General features: G+C 41.7%; 1 protein-coding gene and 1 long non-coding RNA gene across 4 annotated transcripts; one reads left to right on the forward strand and one right to left on the reverse strand.

The window, feature by feature from the left end:
• Positions 1-7,570: 7,570 nt before the first annotated feature.
• Positions 7,571-16,617, reverse strand: TMEM254 (transmembrane protein 254). Of its 3 annotated transcripts, none has more exons than XM_061161928.1 (4): positions 16,464-16,616; positions 15,053-15,156; positions 14,814-14,873; positions 7,571-9,266 (listed from the first exon to the last, which is right to left on the reverse strand). In XM_061161928.1, the coding sequence occupies exons 1-4, from the start codon at positions 16,566-16,568 to the stop codon at positions 9,146-9,148; spliced, it is 390 nt and encodes a 129-aa protein (XP_061017911.1). In that variant the 5' UTR covers positions 16,569-16,616; the 3' UTR covers positions 7,571-9,145. The 3 variants fall into 3 exon arrangements, with proteins under 3 accessions (XP_061017911.1, XP_061017912.1, XP_061017913.1); XM_061161929.1 differs by lacking the exon at positions 16,464-16,616 and adding an exon at positions 16,105-16,243; XM_061161930.1 differs by lacking the exon at positions 7,571-9,266 and having other exon boundaries at positions 14,810-14,873; positions 16,464-16,617.
• On the forward strand, positions 16,315-19,517 carry LOC133070149 (uncharacterized). The gene is made up of 2 exons (XR_009696082.1): positions 16,315-16,523; positions 18,982-19,517. It is a non-coding gene; the product is annotated as an uncharacterized LOC133070149 (long non-coding RNA).
• Positions 19,518-20,466: the final 949 nt, after the last annotated feature.

Below are 20,466 nucleotides of genomic sequence, written 5' to 3' on the forward strand. Positions count from 1 at the left end.
TACTTTGCCAACAAATGTCCGTCTAGTCAAGGCTATGGTTTTTCCAGTGGTCATGTATGGATGTGAGAGTTGGACTGTGAAGAAAGCTGAGTGCCGAAAAATTGATGCTTTTGAACTGTGGTGTTGGAGAAGACTCTTGAGAGTCCCTTGGACTGCAAGGAGATCCAACCAATCCATCCTAAAGGAGATCAGTCCTGGGTGTTCATTGGAAGGACTGATGCTGAAGCTGAAACTCCCGTACTTTGACCACCTCATGCGAAGAGTTGACTCATTGGAAAAGACCCTGATGATGGGAGGGATTGGGGGCAGGAGGAGAAGGGGATGACAGCGGAGGAGATGGCTGGATGGCATCACCGACTCGATGGGCATGGGTTTGGGTAGACTCCGGGAGTTGGTGATGGACAGGGAGGACTGGCGTGCTGCGATTCATGGGGTCGCAAAGAATCGGACAAGACTGAGCAACTGAACTGAACTGAAAGGAGGCAAAGCTATGATGCTAGGTAGGTTAGTTTTATTAAATGAATTTTAAATTTACTATTCAGTGTATAAATGGGTTTGGGCTTCCCAGGTGGCATTAGTGGTAAAGAACCCGCCTGCCAGTGCTGGAGACATAAAAGAGACACAGGTCTGATCCCTGGGTCAGGAAGATCCTCTGAAGGAGAGCATGGCAAGCCACTCTGGTATTCTTGTTTGGAGAATCTCATGGACAGAGGAGCCTGGTCCATAAGGGTCAGAAAGAATTGGACAGGATTGAAGCAACTTAGCACACATACAGTGGGTTTATTTGGACATAACTAAAAAGCTCTGTATTTCAACTTACTTTTATGCCTGGTTAACTTATCCTAGTGCTGCTCCCCCCAGCCCCTGCCCCCGCCTCCATACACACATACACCTACCCATTGTGGAAACTGACTATAGTGTATATAATTTAAATTTGGGCTTATCTCCTTTTATTTATTTATTTATTTATTTTGATGTCTCTCCCTCTCCCTCCCCTATATCTCTTGCAGCATTGTCTCACTTATTTCCCTTTTATTAAGGACTTTTCCCCCAGGTGTTTTCAATGTGGGTCTTTGTAGGGCAAACATTCTGAGCTCTTGAAAGCAGAGAACTTTTTTTTTCCCCATCACTGTCTCTCATTTGAATGACAATTTGACCAAAGAAAAATTCTACATTCAAAGTAGCTTTGCCCAGTACTTTTAAACTATTATTCACTGTCTTCTAGCACCCAGTGTGGCTGTTTGATATCTGTTCATTGTCATTCCTCTGGAGGTGATCTGTTCTTTCCCTCTGGAAACTTACGAATTTTCTCTTTGTCTTGATTATTGTCAATTTTTATTGTTATGCCTAGAGACTAGTATGCTTTATTTCTTTTGGCCCTTTATAAGTCCTTTCTTTTTAAAATTTTTAAAAAAATTTTCATTTTTTTATTTTTGGCTGTGCTGGATCTTTGTTGCTGCACAGGCTTTTCTCTGTGGCAATCAGGGGTAACTCCAGATGTGGTGCCCGACTTCTCACTGAAGTGGCTTCTCTTGCTATGGTCCCCAGGCTCTAGAGCACAGGCTAAATAGGTATGGCACATGGGCTTTGTCACTCCACAGCATGTGATCTTCTTGGATCAGGGATCAAACCTGTGTCTCATGCACTGGCAGATGGGATTCTGAGCCATCAGGGAAGCCCTTATAAGACCTTCCAAATACAGTTGTTTGTGGGAAATTTTTCTCCACTTTTTTTTCAAATATTTTTTCTACTCGATTTTTATGTTTCTATCTGGAACTTATGCCCCTAGGTGTTAGCATTTCTTTATCATCCACATTTCCAAGCTTCTTTTGTATTTTATGTTTTATATTTTCCCACTGTGAGACACTTATAGACCTCTGTCTACAAATTTGTTCTTCAACTATATCCATTTTATTTCATGTGTTCTATTTTCATTTAATAGATTCTTTATTTCAACTATTTTATTTTTCATGCCTAAGATTTTTACTTAGTTCTTTTTTTTTTCCTGATTTCTTGTTCATATACCGTATTGCTAACATCTTCTCTTTTTAACTCCTCATCTACTCAAGGAGAATTTTTACATTTCAGGTCCTTCTGTTTCAACACTTCTGTTTCAGATGACAGGTGTGGCTTAGCATATATTTGTGATTCTCAACTTTCCAGTGCTTTAATTTGTAATCTTGTATCCCTTGGGACATCAACCAGCAGGTCTGATAATGCACTGCGGGGAGGGCTAAAGCCAAGCCCTAGTCTACACTGAAATCAGTGATTTACGGATGAAAATCCAGGAACCATAGAACACTTAAAGAATCCCTGTTTGATACCATTCCATTGGTCACTCTTTTGCCTGAGGTTTTTCACTTTTGAGCCTTTGGGAAGAATTACCAGTGTAGTCCACAATCCTGGTGTTTTGGTTGGCAGTATAGGGGTGATTACCCGAGGGCTGTCAGTCTGTTGTCCTGAACTCTCTCTCATCATCCAGTGGGCTTTTGTGTTGCTAGTATCAACAGAAGTTGTCATGGGCCCTGTTGTTGCCCACTTCTGTGCAGAAGGGTCAGGCCCATAGCTATGTTCAACTTGATGGAGAGACGAGAACAGATTACAAGTTGTCCACCAACCTACTCCCTACTGCCCAATTCATCCACCCCCAACACCAATTCTAGTTTTCTGTCTGAGGAGTGGGGCGGGAGTGGGGAGGACTTTCCCTACATTTTCTCTTTGGTTTTAGGAATTCATGCTTCTCTCATACATTTACTGTTTCTTCATGGTTGGTCTTGGGAGAAGGATTCAGTGGCCTGAGCTAGTTGGCTGTCTGGGCAGGGATCTCCCCTCCCTGTCATAAGTTGTTACCTTAGAGAGTTGTGGATGTTGGGTATTTTGTATCAGTGTCTAGAACAAAATTAATATTTGAAAAGTATTGAGTTTTTTTTTTTTTAACTCTTGTCAGTTTGGTTTACTTCTCTTCCTCAGTTCTTGTGGTAAAAAAGATTTGGAATGATGGACTAATTACAGCTCAAGCAGGCAGGATTTCTTGAAACAACAGACTGGTTACAGCTCGGCTAAATAGACAGTGGATAGTTCACCCCCAAGATGTAGGAGTGGGCTGGTTGCAAAGGAGTGGCCACGATCCCTCTTGGCTTTTACTGTTATACCCTCTCTCTCTTCTTGGTTCTGCCCTGTCCAAAAATAGGGCTTGTATCTGCCACCAGTCAGGAAAGGGAATGCAAATACATGTATGCTCAAGGCCAACTGACAGTTGCAAGTTACATAACAACAGGCCCTATTGCTCATATCGTTCCCATAATTCAGTCTGTTACAGTCAGACGCGTGTATGTATAGAATATTTATGAACCCTTAATGGGCTCCTAGCTGACTATGGTTACTTGAGGACAAGGCTGTGCATCAAGGGTGCATGTGCTGGAGTTGGAGAAGCCCCTGTGGTTAGTTTGTATCTACTGTGTGCCTAGGGCACATGTGCAGGAGTTGATAAAGTCTCTGTTGTTGTTTTTGTAGCATATCTCTGAGCTCTCCTGGGCATGTCTGGGATGGGGTTTCGAGATAAGCTTGCATCCTTTTAGGCTAGGCCAGCCCTCATTGCTCATGTCTAACTTCCTACCTAACACTTTCAAAAGACCTCAATCCCAAACTTTTATTCTCAAAGAGGGGGGAGTATGCAGATATGCCAATTAACTAATTTCATCAGCTTTTTAAAAATTGTAGTTGATTTATGATGTAAATTAGTTTCAAGTGTACAAAATTTTATACTCCATTTAATGTTAGTATAAAATACTCTGTATTTCTTGTGCTGTACAGTATGTCCTTGTAGCTTATCTTTACCTTCTTAATCCCCCGTCCCATCTTGCCCCTCCCCTTTTCCCTCTCCCCACTGGTGACCACTAGTGGTTTGTTCTGTCTTTCAGTCTGTTTGTGTTTTGTTACATTCATAGCATTTTTAGCTCTGCAGCAGTGTTCTTTGATCCTTGTCAGGACTCCAAGTATTGTTTATACTGAGTGCTGGGCTCCCAGTGAAGGTGTTTAGCTATGTTAATTATTGACACAAACATGTTATCATGTATAGAAATCAACCCCAAATATCAAGAAATCAGGGTCAAACCATGTGGGTTCTTATTCTAAAATATCTCTAAAACTCTTACTACTCAAAGTGGTCTACAGATCACCAGGGAGCTTGCTAGACATGTGGAATCTTGGACCCGCTCCATACTCACTAGATCAGAGCCTGCATTTTCACAAGATCTCATGGAATCCATCTGCACAGTCAAATTTGAGAAATGTAGCATAATTCATCAGCCAGGACCAATTTTCCAGCAAAAACTATACTCTTGTTTAATGTTACAGTTTACAACGTTGCTTTACATAGATGATTTCATTTAAATTTATTATTTTATTTTCATCCCAGCCACAATATAAAATTATTCATATTCAATGTTGAAACAAGTCCAGGAAGGTGACAAACTTGCCTAAAATCATATATCTAGAGCCAGGTGAACCCCAACTTCAGTCTCAGTGGATGGTAGAATACTTTTTGATTATTAATAGTGTGCTGAATGTAGCATTAGTATGTATGGTGATTTTAGGTATAAAAATATAATGAACACAGTAACCAGGAGTGGCATTTCAGTTATTCTTGTTTGAGAAGTTTTTTAAGTGAATTCAGATGTGGCGTAGACATGACTAAAGTTTCGAGCGTGGTCCCTCCATGCTCCAGGTTCAGGGAACACTTTCCTACTTTATATTATAGATGTCATTCCTCTTTCATTTATAGCAATGTCAAAACTTTGATTTTAGTGACAATTTATATTGTCACTGGCATATATATCACCTGGCTCTAGATATATGATTTTAGGCAAGTTTGTCACCTTCCTGGACTTGTTTCAACATTGAATATGAATAATTTTATATTGTGGCTGGGATGAAAATAAAATAATAAATTTAAATGAAATCATCTATGTAAAGCAACGTTGTAAACTGTAACATTAAACAAGAGTATAGTTTTTGCTGGAAAATTGGTCATGGCTGATGAATTTTTATTTACTACAAACATCTAGTGCACTGTGTTGGTACAAGGAAAAAATAAAAATTCTTTGTGAATATTTCTCTGAATAGTATTAGCATGCAAAAGTATTTTCCCTAATCCAGCCTTATGTCTTACTATACACAGAAATGAGGTGACCAGTATAACTCAAATATAACTCAAACCTATTCAGAAAGGTTAAGAGCCATCTTAAAATGTTTGTTGATAGAATTAGAAATGCAGTATTTTGGATAAGATTTTTAAGTGTCCACTGTGTAAATCTTCATAAATAAAAAGAAATGTGAAATAATAAGTACACACTCTTATTGTCTAACCCTGACAGAAAAAGGAACTATAATTTCCAATTCAATGTGGATAAGGAGCCTTGCAGAGAGAAGGGTCTCATAGGTTCATATGTTACTTGACTGCACTAGATTTTTTTGTTTGTTTGTAAAGAAGGGAAGGAAAAATATTTATATATTTTTTATAAGCCAAATTGCTCAACTAAGAGCTTTAATTAACAAGGTTCCAGCAAGGGCCCTGGCTAATTCTAATGATGTGATTGCATTCTGTACTCGAACCTCAAAGGCAAGTTCTCCAGTGTCTCTTTGGTGCTTTCATGTCCTCCGTGTAAATACATACAGGCCCCCAGATGGTAAGTTGTTTTGCTAAAGAACCTCTTTACACATCTGGAATATAACCTCAAGATTTGTTTTAAAACCATGGCTTATAAAATATGTTTGGACTTGGACTGCATGGAGTCATAAACACGTTGAATGTAGGGAACAGTGTTAGTTTATAAAGGTGGCCTGTTTTTAAGTTGTGAGGTTGTTGCAACAAAAACAGAAATGAGTGAACAGCCTTTGGCACATACCAGCCAAACAAGCCTACAAGAGTTAAACAATCTTCATTATTCTTTAGCTGTTACTACTAACAAACACTTGTAACTGGACTTGTCCTTCAGAGCTCATTACTCCCTCTGACTCCATACAGGTTACACTCTGCACCTAGCATACTTTGCCCCCTACACTCGTGTGTGTGTGTGTGTGTGTGTGTGGGTGTGTGGGTGTGGGTGTGTGCGCGCGTGCGCGCGCGTTAGTCGCTCAGTCGTGTCCAACTCTTTGCGACCCCATGGACTGTAGCCCCTCCAGGCTTCTCTGTCCGTGGAATTCTCTAGGCAAGAATACTTGAGTGGATTGCCATTCCCTTCTCCAAATGTAAACCAGCTGCTGCTAAGTTGCTTCAGTCGTGTCCAACTCTGTGCAACCCCATAGACGGCAGCCCACCAGGCTCCTCCGTGTCTGGGATCCTCCAGGCAAGAGTACTGGAGTGGGTTGCCATTTCCTTCTCCAACACTCTCTTGTAGCATTCTGCATTTAAGGAAAAAGGTCATGGGCCAATAACTTCAGGGAGACAAGTCCTGGTTGCTGAATTATCTGATGCCAGCTGTGGCCATTCTGAAACTTTGCAAGAGAAAAAAAAAAAGCAAGACCTTCTAAAGGATATAAAACTTCTCCCTCTTCCTGAGGATAGGGCACAGTTCTTGAGGTGCTAGCCTGCTGTGCTTCCCTTTGGCCTGGCAAAAATAATAAAGCTGCTCTTTTCTATTTCCTCCAAACTCTTTCTCTTATTTCTTTTTGGCATTAGTGGACAGGGAGCCACGATTTTGGTAACAAGGTCATTAGTTTTGTTTTTGTTCCTCCCATTGGTCCTTTCTTCTTTGTTCTTCCAAACTCTACTTGCTGTTGGTATTTCTGGGGTTTTAGTCTATTTGCCCTCCATGGTTGCCTCCAACATGCTTGGCCTTTTCTCATCCAAACTGCACATAGATGTTTCTCCCATATAACCACTGTGACTGCAACACAAGTCCAAGATGTCTCTATGTTTATTGTTTGCTTCACAGGCTTACTCCTAAACTCCTGGGCTGTGGGAGAGGGAGGAGAGGAACAGGAGATCCAGTTGTCTGGCCTCTGTGTTACTTCACCCCATGGAATGCAGCTTATGGCTCCAAAAAATCAACGACCCACACCGTTTGCTATGATCCGTGTTTTGCTCTAAGCCACGATAATACCCCAAATAAGATTACAGCATTTTATACTTTCTGCCTTTTAAATTAAACACAGTACTCCATTTACTTTCTGCATAGACTGTATCAAACAGAATGAAATGTAATAGAAACAAAAGGAGGCCAATCCTACTGTGAAAGGAGATGCTCATATCCATCCACGACTTGGTATATGTGGAGGAGTTATGTGGACTATAGGCAGCTCTTGAAACACAAGCAAGGATCTTAGTTGTGGCATGTAGGATCTAGTTCCCTGACCAGGGATCGAACCTGGGCCCCCTGCATAGAGGGGGCCCATTGGGAGCGTAGAGTCTTAGCCACTGGATGGCCCGGGAAATCCCCTGCATTTTGTCTGCAGTAGGAAAAAAAACAAACAAAACCCTGTTACAAATAGTTCCAGAATAGAGTCAGTTGGAGAAAGAATAGTATCAAATGTGTGGCAATGTATGAAAAACTGACATACCAGAAAAGCATTTAATTGGAGATACAACTCACATTTTATTTAGTAATCTGCCATATTATCCTTGAAACCATTAATAATCCCTCAATCACAAAAGAAGCAGTGGGAAAGACCCGGATTTTTGTGCAGAAGTCACTCTCCACCAAAAGCAATTCATAGTCTACCATCTTTCATGGCTGTGGTTTTACTTGGAGCCTCTTTTTTGGGGGGAACGGGCAGAGGGATCTGTTTCTCACAAATATTAGTTTAAAACAAATAACATGACCTACTGTGTCATGGAAAAAAAGCAAGGTCTAGTTCCTAGTGAACCTGCAAGCAGGGGGGCCTTCAGGAAAGGAACCCTACGATCTCCTAGAGGTGACAGTCAATAACCCTTCTGCCCCAACCAGTTAGTAGTCATAAGAGATAGCCAGGTGAATGAGTGAGGTAGTCATTAGCTGGAGAACCATGAGCTAGACTCTCTAGAACAGGAATGGCTGAGTGAGTCAGAACGGGAAGGACACATCTACAGAGTCTGGAGAAAAGTTAATTAAGGATAGGAAAGTGTGGAAAAGATACAGGTTTCCCACACTGAAGGAGACCCACAGAAAGATGGGAATCAAGGGCAGTCCTCTGCTTTTCTCTTGAGACAGGTGTACACTGAACAGGTCCTGCAGTTTTCAGATAAAAGTTGGAATGCTGCTGAACCTAGTGCAAAGTGAAATCAGAGTAAACACTGTGTGAGGCAGTGGGACAGGTGTTAGGGTTAAAAAAGCAGCTGTCTCAGCTGCGGTCCTGACCTGAAAGTGGCTGTCAGACCCTGCTCACTACAGAGCGCTATGTCTGAGGGCCCGAGTGAAGGGAGACACTGCTTTGGGCTGGGAGGGCAAAAAAGGCATTCTCCAGTCCTTTCTTCTGGATTCCTAGCATGTCTCCTGTGTCACTGCTCAGCCCACCCCATTCCAGGCACTTGTTTGTCTTATCTTTCTCTGTAATGTGAAATGGAAGCCCGAGAGGAGAAGATCCTGCCTCACAGGTGTCTAATAACTGTGGGTGGAATTGATGTGCTGTGGAGGCCTCACTCTATTTTGGACCAAGTGGGTAGAAGAAAATTGGAGGAAAGGAGAGCTGATAAGATGGTGGTGCTAAGGGTAAGGTGTTTTAATCAGAAGGTGTGAGCAAAGGTATCCCAAACTTAGTCTGTGGCTTAAAGCAGGTGACAGGGAGAATGTCAGTGCAGCCAAGGACCGCAGGAAGGTCCTTGGGAGCGCTCTGCCAAATACGTTAGTCTGTGTAATTGGAAAGCTAAAATCTTTTCCTACGATCTACTTAACTTTAACTAGAGCGGACGAAGGGATCATGAATAACTCGAGGGCCTTAACTTTCTAGAAAGTAGGAAGATCAAGTAAACATAGCACCCCTCAAAAAAGATGAGGCTGAATATCAAAGTATAGAGAAAGCTTTTGAATATCTTCTTTTCTCCCCCTAGGAACTTTATATGCTATATTTTCTATCTCTTTTTTTTTTTAAATTGAAGTATAGTTGGTTAAAAATATTATATTAGTTTCAAGTGTACAATAAAGTGATTCAGTTTTTCTGGATATCTTTTTTAAGTTTGTTTTTGGCGTTTTGGTCTAAAAGCAATCAAGTAATAGAGAGACGCCATCCCGAAAAGGAACGTCTGTAGGAACCACAGCAGCTGGGTCCCGGCGTCTGTGATGCCTTTCGACCTAAAAAGAGAAAAGAGAAAAATCTATCCACCAGCATCTTTAAGTGTTATGGTTTCACATGTGTCAGTTTTTAAAAATGTGTTACTTCTACCCTCTTTCATTGGGTTTATTTTGCACTTTCCTCCCACTTATTAACTTGAATGGTTAGTTCATTTAGTTTTTCTTATGCATGTAGGAGGGTACACCTCTCCCTGAGAAAGTCTGGCTACTGCCTAGGGGATGATATTATGAAACTATTTCTCACATGATTTGATGAGCATATAGGGTTAAAAAATCACTGGGACGGCTTCACAGCAAGTGTTTTGAAGACAGATTAGATATAAACCCTAGCTTGGGCTTCCCTGGTGGCTCAGTGAGGCCAGTGCAGGAGACCCGGGTTCCATCCCTGGGTCGGGAAGATTCCCTGGAGAAGGAAATGGCAACCCACTCCAGGATTCTTGCCTGGAAAATCCCCTGGACAGAAGAGCCTGGCGGGCTACCACCTGTGGAGTAGCAAAAAGAGTCAGACGCAATTTAGGAACTCAACAACAAAAAACAAATCCTAGCTTGGCCAACTACCAGCACGACCTTGGGCAAGTCACTCACTCACTCTCAGTTTCCTCATCTAAAAAAACAGGAAGAATAGTATTTATCTCACCTTGAGATAAGTTACACAAAGTGGTTAGTGAAGGGCTTGGCACATGGAAATAATAAATACTGTTTATACACCCATTCAAACTAAACTGCTTAACACCAAGGTCAAAAGAAAATGGCCCAGTTCAAGTGACTGACTTGCTACAGTTTCATCTGTATATAAATAAGTCTCATATATTTTAAAAAATAGATGCAAAAACAATATAATTTTCTATACTAACAGATTAAAGGAAAAAATTATATGATCATAAAAAATGCAGAAAAAGCATTTGATAAATTTCAACATCCACTCTTAATACAAGTTCTTAGAAAACTTAGACAACAGAACTTTAATCTGATAGAAGATCTATACAATATACAACTCTAGAAAACACATGAGGCAGAGTGTTGAAAGTTTACAAGGCCAGGATGCTTACTGTTACCACTTTGAGTTGACAGTGAACTGGGTTACTGAGAGGGTAACAGGCAGGAAGGCCAGGGGTCTCCAAACAGAGGAATTAGGCTACAAGTGTCAGACATTTTTTATCTCTCTCTTAAGTGGCCAGGAAACAAACTACTAGTGTTATATTTTTTTCCCCTTCTCTATACAAATTTAAAAAGGTTTCTCTTAAAATTCCGTGTTGCCATGATGACACCTGGTTCCACCTGAACTTAACTGTTCTCAAACCTTGAGGTAACCAATGCATTTTTCTGATGGAAATGTTTGTCTTAAGCTATGTTAATGAACAATGTATTTACCCTAGACTCTGTCTTTCTTCAAGTCAGTTCTGCTTAAGACTCAGAACTGATAGTTCAGTTGCTCAGTCATGTCCGACTCTTTGCAACCCCATGGACTGCTGCATGCCAGGCCTCCCTGTCGATCACCAACTCCCGGAGTTTATTCAAACTCATGTCCGTTGAGTCAGTGATGCCATCCAACTATCTCATCCTCAGTCGTCCCCTTCTCCTCCTGCCTTCAATCTTTCCCAGCATCAGGGTCGTTTCAAATGAGTCAGTTCTTCACATCAGGTGGCCAAAGTATTAAGAGTTTCAGCTTCAACATCAATCCTTCCAGTGTATTCAGGACTGATTTCCTTTAGATGGACTGGTTGGATCTCCTTGCAGTTCAAGGGACTCTCAAAGAGTCTTCTCCAACACCACAATTCAAAAGCATCAATTCTTCAGTGCTCAGCTTTCTTTATAGTCCAACTCTCACATCTATATATGACTACTGGAAAACCATAGTCTTGACTAGACAGACCTTTGTTGGCAAAGTAATGTCTCTGCTTTTTAATATGCTGTCTAGGTTGGTCATACCTTTTCTTCCAAGGAGCAAGCGTCTTTTAATTTCATGGCTGCAATCACCATCTGCAGTGATTTTGGAGCCCCCCAAAATAAAGTCTGTCACTGTTTCCACTGGTTCCCCATCTATTTGCCATGAAGTGATGGGACCAGATGAAAAAGTTGGCTTAAAACTCAACATTCAGAAACATTCAGAAAACTAAGATCATGGCATCTGGTTCCATAACCGATAAGGTTTCAACAAACCTGTATGTTTTACTCATACACTGTTCTCCTAATCTATGTTAATGAAACTATGTATTTACTTGGAAACCTGTCTTTTCAAGATTCATGTCAATCGGTTTATGGCCTGGGAAGACTCACCTGGTGCCAATGTTATCTCAAAAATGCATGTTGTGGGTGAGGGGCTTTAGTGCCACTCTGAGTTTTGAGACATCTCCTTTCTCTAATTAACAGCTTGTTAATAGGTATATGGGCTTTCCTGGTGGCTCAGAGGTTAAAGCGTCTGCCTCCAATGCGGGAGACCCGGGTTCGATCCCTGGGTCGGGAAGATCCCCTGGAGAAGGAAATGGTAACTCACTCTAGTATTCTTGCCTGGAGAATCCCATGGACGGAGGAGCCTGGTAGGCTACAGTCCACAGGGTCGCAAAGAGTTGGACACGACTGAGCGACTTCACTTTCACTTTCAATAGGTATATAACTTACTGCTAAAGGCTAGCAGTAGCCTTTCTGCCTCCTTCTGATGTCTGTATCAGAAGCTTTCTCTCTTTTATACTTTAACAAAACTTTATTACACAAAAATAAAGCCTCTGAGCAATCAAGCCTTATCACTGGCCCCAGATTGAATTCCTCTCCTCCGGAAACTGAGAATCCCAGCATCTCTTCACTACTCAACAACAACCTTTCATTACTAGCTAGTGCAATGAAGGAAACTTAAATAAAAGGTATATGGAGTTGAAAGGAAGAAATAAAACTGGGTACCTAGAAAATGTAAAGGAATCTTTTAAATCATTAATGTTGAACAATTAGAACTATTAGAACTCAAAAATGAATTTACCAAGGTCACTGCGTGTGAGGTCAGTAGATAAGCATCAACTATATTCATAGATTCTACCACCAAACAAGAAAAAGGTGAAATATATATCACAGTGGGTCAGGACATACAAGAAATTCATTCACACAGAATTATTTATAATAGTTTAGAAAAGCTAGAGGTTTAAAAGTCCATCAGAAGGAAGATTTGTTAAATACATTAGGACACATCTATATATTATGTCCTAATGAAATGAATGAGTTCAATTTACAGGTATAGACATGGGAAAATAGGCATATATGACAATAGAAAAAATTATAGAAGAGTTTGTGTCTATTATGTATATATATATGGCAGCTATAAAGTCAAACATCTAGTCCAATCTTATGTCTAGTTAAATAGAATTCATCAATTCCTTTCTATTGCTGGACAGTGGAATTTGGGGTCGAGGGCTACAAATGTTCTGCATGTCTTCATGATTTTTTTTTTTTTTTAATTGGAGAAAAACTGCTTTATTCTGCCTTACAACAACACATTTAGTGATTTTTTCATTTAAATGTATTCATTCATTCATAAAAGGAATATTCATTCTGATTTACAGTGACCAATGATATACTGCAACATGTTAGTCCATAAATAAATGATTTCAGGAACATGAGAACAGTGCCCTAACCTCTCTATGCCTGTTCTCCTGCTTCCTCTCAGAGAATTGGAGAGCTGGATGTTCAATTCGAGTCTTTTTGTTTTCATTAGAGGCTTCATATGCCAATTGCAAAATAGGTGTCATGTACTCCAAAACTGTAATTTGGAGGGCTGGACTGCACACCTCCAAGCTGAGCTCTCACTGAGAAGTGAAGAGGCTTTCAGAAAGAGGTACTGGTGCTGTGGCACCTCCTATCACAAGTCACCCTGAAAAGCAGCTTCAAAAGAACCGTTCAGAGAGCCTGACAAGAGTCCCCTGTGATTTGGGGGAGGGTTAACATCTGACTCACAAGTTTAAATACCAGTAGAGCTGCCTGATAGGATACATGGCTGCACAGGAAACGGCACACACCTGCAGATTTGTCCCAATGGAGGGATAAGGAAGCTGTCATTGTGAGCCTTACAGGTCTTGTGGAAGGGCACTGGTATGCATGGGCTTAAAAGCGACTCCACCCCAAAGGCCTAACTAAAGGGCAGAAGAAACCTAGATAAGAGGAAAATATCATCAACCCTAAGGGGAAACTGTTAAGTGTTAAGTGACATACTGACTAAGGTTGAAGGAACCATCAAGGGAACTGGGGAAGGGAGATCCCTGGTGATGGGTGGTTTCTCAAAAATCCACCAGGGACCCTTTGGAGAGAAAGAATAAACAATGGGTATGCAACTTCCACATCACCCAGTTGCCTGATCACAAGGCAGATCATACCCTGCTTTCTTTACACAAACTTCCGGCACCCCAAGGGGCCATAAACAACTACTGCTAGTGAGCAGGGAACAAAGTTAGAATGAGAGTGAAGACGTCAATTACACCGTCTTCCCCAAGGCGGCCTGCTGAGCCTTGGCTGAAGAACAGATGTACTGAATTTGATAAAAGTTCATAGTTTTAATAACTTTAAAACTTGAAAATATCAGATAGTGACTGAACAATCTATGGACCTGCTTTAGATTTTATCCAGGGCTAGGGTGGGAGGCAGACAATAATCCATGGGGGATTGGAGAGAGGTTAAAAAAATAAAGCTGCTTTATGCTCCTCCCCCAGAAAGTCCAGCTTGTTTAGTAAAACAGAAGGTGGAGTAACATGTATTTAAGTCAGTTAGCAGTTGTCTGGCATCGTGTGCACCCAAGAAATATTAATTATTTTATTATTAAAACATAATAAAGTATCTTATTTTCCACTTTTAGAAGTAATGCCACAAAAACAGAGGTGGTAATTAATCTTGAGCCAAAGAAAAAAACTCAATTGTAAAGTAATCTGGCATTACTATAACCATTTACTTTCTGTGTATGCTTATATAAAGTCTAAATGTAGAGAAGAGCTTTTTCTAGTTTTCTCACATTTATTATTTACACTGGCATTTGCTGAGTAGGGCCTAGTCACAGGACTTTTAGCTTTCATTGCACCCCAGAATCATCTACAGAACTTGAAAAAAAATAACACATTCCTGTGCCTGAAGCAAGGCCTACCAGATTAGGATCTCTGGGTCTGGAAACCAAAGAGGTGAATTTTAAGATAGATCCTCAGGTGATTCAGTTGCAAAACTAGGGGTTGAGAGTCATTGGGCTAGGTCAATACAGCTCTTTTTCAAAATAGAAGGCAGCCTCCTACTCTTTCCTTCTAGTTGGGGCTACAGGGAGATTTTAGAAAAAAAGAAAAAAAATTATCTAAATTAAATGATTAAATAATTGACTCATTAATACAAATGAAATGGATTCATTCATTAACTATTTACTGAGTACTGCCTCTGAGTACTGAGTGAAGCTCAGTATTACGTGTGGGACTTCAACTCTATCCTTAGAGTGTTCTCAGCCTACAAGCGCATGAATTATTCAAATGTGGCTACTTTTAACTTATATTAGATACCAAGAGAAAAGCAACAAAGAGCTATTAAAACACTTACTTGCACAATACAATGGCAAACAAGGACTCTCCTACGTGAATCATCCAGGAAAGCCAATACCTGAAACAAAAGTCAGCCTAGTTTAAGGTGATGGTCCTCTGCTCATGAGATCTAACAGAAAAACCTCCAAAACAAAGGTGCTTTAATATGAACGAGCACCACTTTTAGAAGGCAACCATGGGCCTTCCAGGGAGACAGGAGCTGTGGGGACCACATCCCATTTCTGGAGTTCTACTTACCCACCATGCACGAGGGTGTGATGATGCTTCAGTAAGTACTGAGTGAAGGAGCCCAGGGGTCCCAGGCTCTGATAAGGAATACTCTCAGGCCAGAAGACCATCCACTGAAAGAGAACCAGAGTGCTTTTAGATCACTTAAATGTATTTTTAACCAAGGCTATGAAATAATCCTGATTCTTCAAGAACAAATAACAGACCAAAGCAACTCTGAACCAAGCCATATGGACTTCAATTCTTGAATTCTATTTTTTAAAAGCCATTCCAGTGGAAGGTTTCTGCCAAGGAAACTATGTGGTTATCAGACTTAGGGCCCAGATTAGCTGACTTCTGTTCTTACTGAATTCCACAATGTAGTAGTCCGCAACCCACTGCTTTGGGTATCTTCTTGCGGCTCAGCTGGTAAAGAATCCGCCTGCAATGCAGGAGACCTGGGTTCAATTCCTGGTTTGGGAAGATCCCCTGGAGAAGGGAAAGGCTACCCTCTCCAGTATTCTGGCCTGGAGAATTCCATAGACTCTGTATAGTCCATAGGGTCGCAAAGACTCGGACACGACTGAGCGACTTTCACTTTCACTGTATTCTTTAAATGAATCCTGTCTCTCAAAAAAAAGTTCCTGCTCCTCTCAGTAGAGATTGTCTTCTTGATTTTACATCTATGTCATAATATGCACATCCTCTCTATCCCTTCTTACCACTTAAATTCTACCCAACCTTTAGGTTTATCCCCATTTTCCAAGCAATTCCAACTGCCTCAAACATTCTGCTTTGGAAGCCCTATCTTGACTTGGCAGGCCTAGAACTGTCAACTTGGCCTCTTTCTCCTCTAGTTGTACTCAGACTTGAATAAGTCCTACTAACCTTGGAGATGCAAAGGCAGGAACATTTCCAAGCGAAAACCTGACGAGCCCACCGAACTTCCGCTTACACCAATTACCTAGGCAACCGCCAGACGCGCAAGCGCAAGACCTCCCTCCTTCCCCCTCCCCAGTGCCCCTCGCTCTACGGGAGCCTGGCGGGCCAAAACAAAAGCGCCGCGTCCTACTACACCTTACCCCGAAATATCCCAGCACCAGGACCGTGACCAGCGACGGCAGGGGTCTGGCTACACGGAAGTAGGAGGCAGCAGCCCCGCCGGCCTCCGACTTCGCCACCATTTTGAAAGATCTAGTCACCTAGTCATGGGGTGGGGAGGGAAAGCGTGGGCAGCTGGTTTCTCAAGGTCTCAACACAGGCGAAATACGCAGACGGACGAGTGCGCCTGCGTTTTCTTCCCGGGTCTAGTCCCCTGGCTCAGAGCTCGCGAGAGCCGCGAATGCGCCTGCCGCCTCTCCACGGCTCCAGGTGGGACCTTGCAGCTCCAGGCAGCACTCCAGCCCCTCATCTAGCCTTCCTCGGGGCCCACTGTCCTTACTGTGTAATAGCCAAAAGAGAAGATGATGACAGTAACCCAGAACAGACTGCTCCTCTGGAAGTAGGTCTCATCTTCTCTTGCGTTCCCCATCGCTGCAGCACACATCCTAAGATGCCCGGCAGGCCACCCGCAGTGCGCGGGGAGATAAAGACAAGGCTGGGGCGGGGCCACGGCAAAAGCTCCTCCCTCCTCTCCCCTAAAGGGTAAGAGTCTGTGGGCTTGAAACTTGGAAAGAGTCTGCACCCACTCTGGCCTGGTGGGCTGGTCATCATCTTGCAGGAGAGACCCCGCCCTTCTCTGAGTTTGTGGAGCTTAAGATAATGGTGTTGGAATAGATGGTGCGTTATGCTTCGGATAGTTATGGGTCTAGTTTGGTTTTTTTTTTTTTTTTTCAACTTTTTATTTTGTATTGGGGTATATATAGCTGAGTAACAATGTTGTGATACTTTCGGGTGTTCTCTAAGTCTGTGAATCTCATTCTGTTTTGTAAGTAAGTTCGTGTGTATCATTTCTTTTTAGATTCCACATATAAGTGGTGTACAGTGATATTTTTCCCTCTCTGACTTACTTCACTCAGTATGACAATCTGTAAGTCCGTCCTTGTTGCTGCAAATGACATTATTTCATTCTTTTTAATAACTGAGTGACATTCCACTGTAAATATGTACATCTTCATCGTTCCTCTCTAGATGGACATTTAGATTGCTTCCATGTCTTGGCTATTGTAAATGGTGCTGCAGGGAATATTGGGGTGTGTGTATCCTTTTGGATCATGTTTTTCTCCAGATACATGCCGGAGTGGGATTGAATCATATGGTAGCTCTGCTGCTGCTGCTGCTGCTAAGTTGCTTCAGTCGTGTCTGACTCTCTGCGACCCCATAGATGGCAGCCCACCAGGCCCCCTCATCCCTGGGATTCTCCAGGCAAGAACACTGGAGTGGGTTGCCATTTCCTTCTCCATGGTAGCACTAGTTGTAGATTTTTTTAAGGAACCTCCATACTGTTCTTCATAGTGGCTGTACCAATTTACATCCCCTCCAACAGTGTGGGAGGATTCCCTTCTCTCCACACCCTTACCAGCATTTATTGTTTGTGGATTTTTGATGATTGCCATTCTGGCTGGTGTGAGGTGATATCTCATTGTAGTTTTGATTGCATTTCTCTAATGATTAGGCATGTTGAACATTTTTTCATGTGCCTCTTGGCCAACTGTATCTCCTCTTTGGAGAAATGTCTATTTAGGTCTTCTAGAAATGTCTTTAGGTCTTCCACTAGTTAATTGGGTTGGTTTGATGCTGTAAAGCATCATGAGCTGTTTGTAAATTTTGGAGACTAATCCCCTGTTGGTCACATCATTTGCAAATATTTTCTCCCAATCTGTAGGTTGTCGTTTCATTTTGTTTATTGTTTCCTTTGTTATGCAGAAGTTTTTCAGTAGGTCGCATTTGTTTATTTTTGTTTTTATTTCCATTATTCCAAGAGATGGATTGAGAAAGATATTGCTGCAATTTGTGTCAGAGTGTTCTGCCTGTTTTCCTCTAGAAGTTTTATAGTGTCTGGTCTCACATTTAGGTCTTTAATCTATTTTGAGCTTATTTTTGTGTATGGTGTTTGAGAATGATGTAATTTTTTTTTTTTTTTAACATGTAACTGTCCAGTTTTCTCAGCACCATTTGTTGAAAAGACTGTCTTTCTAACGTTGTGTGGTCTTGCCTCTTTTGTTACCGTAAGTGCATGGGTTTATTTCTGGGCTATGTATCCTGTTCACTGTGGGGCTAATTTTTGAACTTAAGCTCTACTGTGCTCTGTGGAAATGCAAGAAGTTAATAATAAATAAAAACCACAATTAAATAGACTTGTGATACTGATAGGGGGCACTCTCACACCTTGTGAGGCTAGCAGAGGCTGATAGGAAGACCAATCTTCTTTTCTGGCAAGGACTCAGCCAAAGAAAACCCATGGATTCTGTTTTCTACAGCCTTCCCAATGTCCTTTTCTTCTTAAAAGTGTTCTTCCCTTTGGTGGGGCGGCGGGAGCTTGTGTTGTTGTTCACATGATTGCAGACCCCAAATTGTAATTCTCTGCTGATCCTGGAATAAATCTATCTTTCCTGGAGAAATATATGGCAGTCTAAGTTGTTTTAGGACAACAGAAATAATGCCCTTCCTCTTCATTACTAAAGATGTATGGATCCATATGGCACAGCACTTATGAGCAATGTTGATGGACAGATAGAAAGTGAAAGTGAATAAGTAGCTTAGTTGAGTTCAACTCTTTGCAACACCATGGCCTATACAGTTCATGGAATTCTCCAGGCCAGAATCCTGGAGTGGGTAGCTGTTCCCTAGAATCCTGGAGTGGATAACTGTTTCCTTCTCCAGGGCATCTTCCCAAGCCAGGAATCTAATCCAGGTCTCCTGCATTGCAGGCGGATACTTTACCAGCTGAGTCACCAGGGAAACTGAGTTTAAGTCCTGGTTCTGCCATTAACATTTTGTGCACGCTTGTTGTTTTTCAGTCACTAAGTCGTGTACAACTCTTTGTGACTCCATGGACTGTGAGGAAGGAGGAAACAGACAGAACAGGCTCCATCTTGAAAGCAGGACTCCATCTTGGACTGGACTGTGAACTTTGAGCTATATGCCCAGATCTATGGAAATGGCATACCAACTGGAAAACCAGACCCCCACCCCCTCAGCCAATGGAACAGCCCCAGGGCTCATACCTAGACTCACTGTTGCCTAAAAGAATACCCTAATTATCTGTGTAACCAAATAGAATCATAAATTCTATTATGCTTATTGGGCTATGACCACAGGCCTATTGATAATTGTCCACTGTTAACTACCTAGGCTTAAGACTTATGAATCACAGGTTAACTTTGATTGTATCTTTCTTTTTCTTTGTTGAGGCTAGTTTCGGGGAATGTGGGGAGGTGGGTTTGGGCACGTACACTTAGGGTATATAAGGTTTTCACAATAACTGGTCAAGGTCCTTGGCTAAGAGGAGACTCTGCCTTGGGCCTGCTGGTGTAATAAACCACTCCACTATCTGCATTGTCCTTCTGAGTGAGTTTGTTTCCTGAAATGCGTGGCTATAGCAGCAGCATGCCAGGCTTCCCTGTCCTTCACTATCTCCTGCAATTTGTTCAAACTCATGTCCATTGAGGTGGTGATGCCATCCAACCATTTCATTCTCTGTTGCCCCCTTCTCCTCCTGCCCTCAGTCATTCTCAGCATCAGGGTCTTTTCCAAGCTGAGGCTATTATCTAACCCATTTGTGCCTTAGTTTCTTTATCTGTAAAGTAGGGACATATTGGTTCCTACCTCAGAGATGTGGATGAATTAAATGTCAGAACTTGTAATAAAAGCACTGTAAAACAAAGAATGTTGCCCATCATCCAGCTGTACAAGGATCAAGTCATTAGTCACTGCAGTTGCTGACGTAAAAGGAATTGAGGATGAAGAACAGGATGGTCCACTTAGTGCTTTGAGGAAACAGGCAAAACAAGCCATAGATAATTAGATATATTTCAGGGAAAAAGCCTTTGACTGTGTGGATCACAATAAACTGTGGAAAACCCTGAAAGAGATGGGAATACCATACCACCTGACCTGCCTCTTGAGAAACCTGTATGCAGGTCAGGAAGCAACAGTTAGAACTGGACATGGAACAACAGACTGGCTCCAAATAGGAAAAGGAGTACGTCAAGGCTGTATATTGTCACCCTGCTTATTTAACTTATATGCAGAGTACATCATGAGAAATGCTGGGCTGGAGGAAGTACAAGCTGGAATCAAGATTGCTGGGAGAAATATCAATAACTTCAGATATGCAGATATGACACCACAGTCATGGCAGAAAGTGGGAAGAGGAACTAAAGAGCCTCTTGATGAAAGTGAAAGAGGAGAGTGAAAAAGTTGGCTTAAAGCTCAACATTCAGAAAACTAATATCATTGCATCTAGTCCCATCACTTCATGGCAAATAGATGGGGAAACAGTG

This window comes from Dama dama, chromosome 15 (genome assembly GCF_033118175.1).
Source record: "Dama dama isolate Ldn47 chromosome 15, ASM3311817v1, whole genome shotgun sequence".
Taxonomy (NCBI): Eukaryota; Metazoa; Chordata; class Mammalia; order Artiodactyla; family Cervidae; genus Dama; species Dama dama.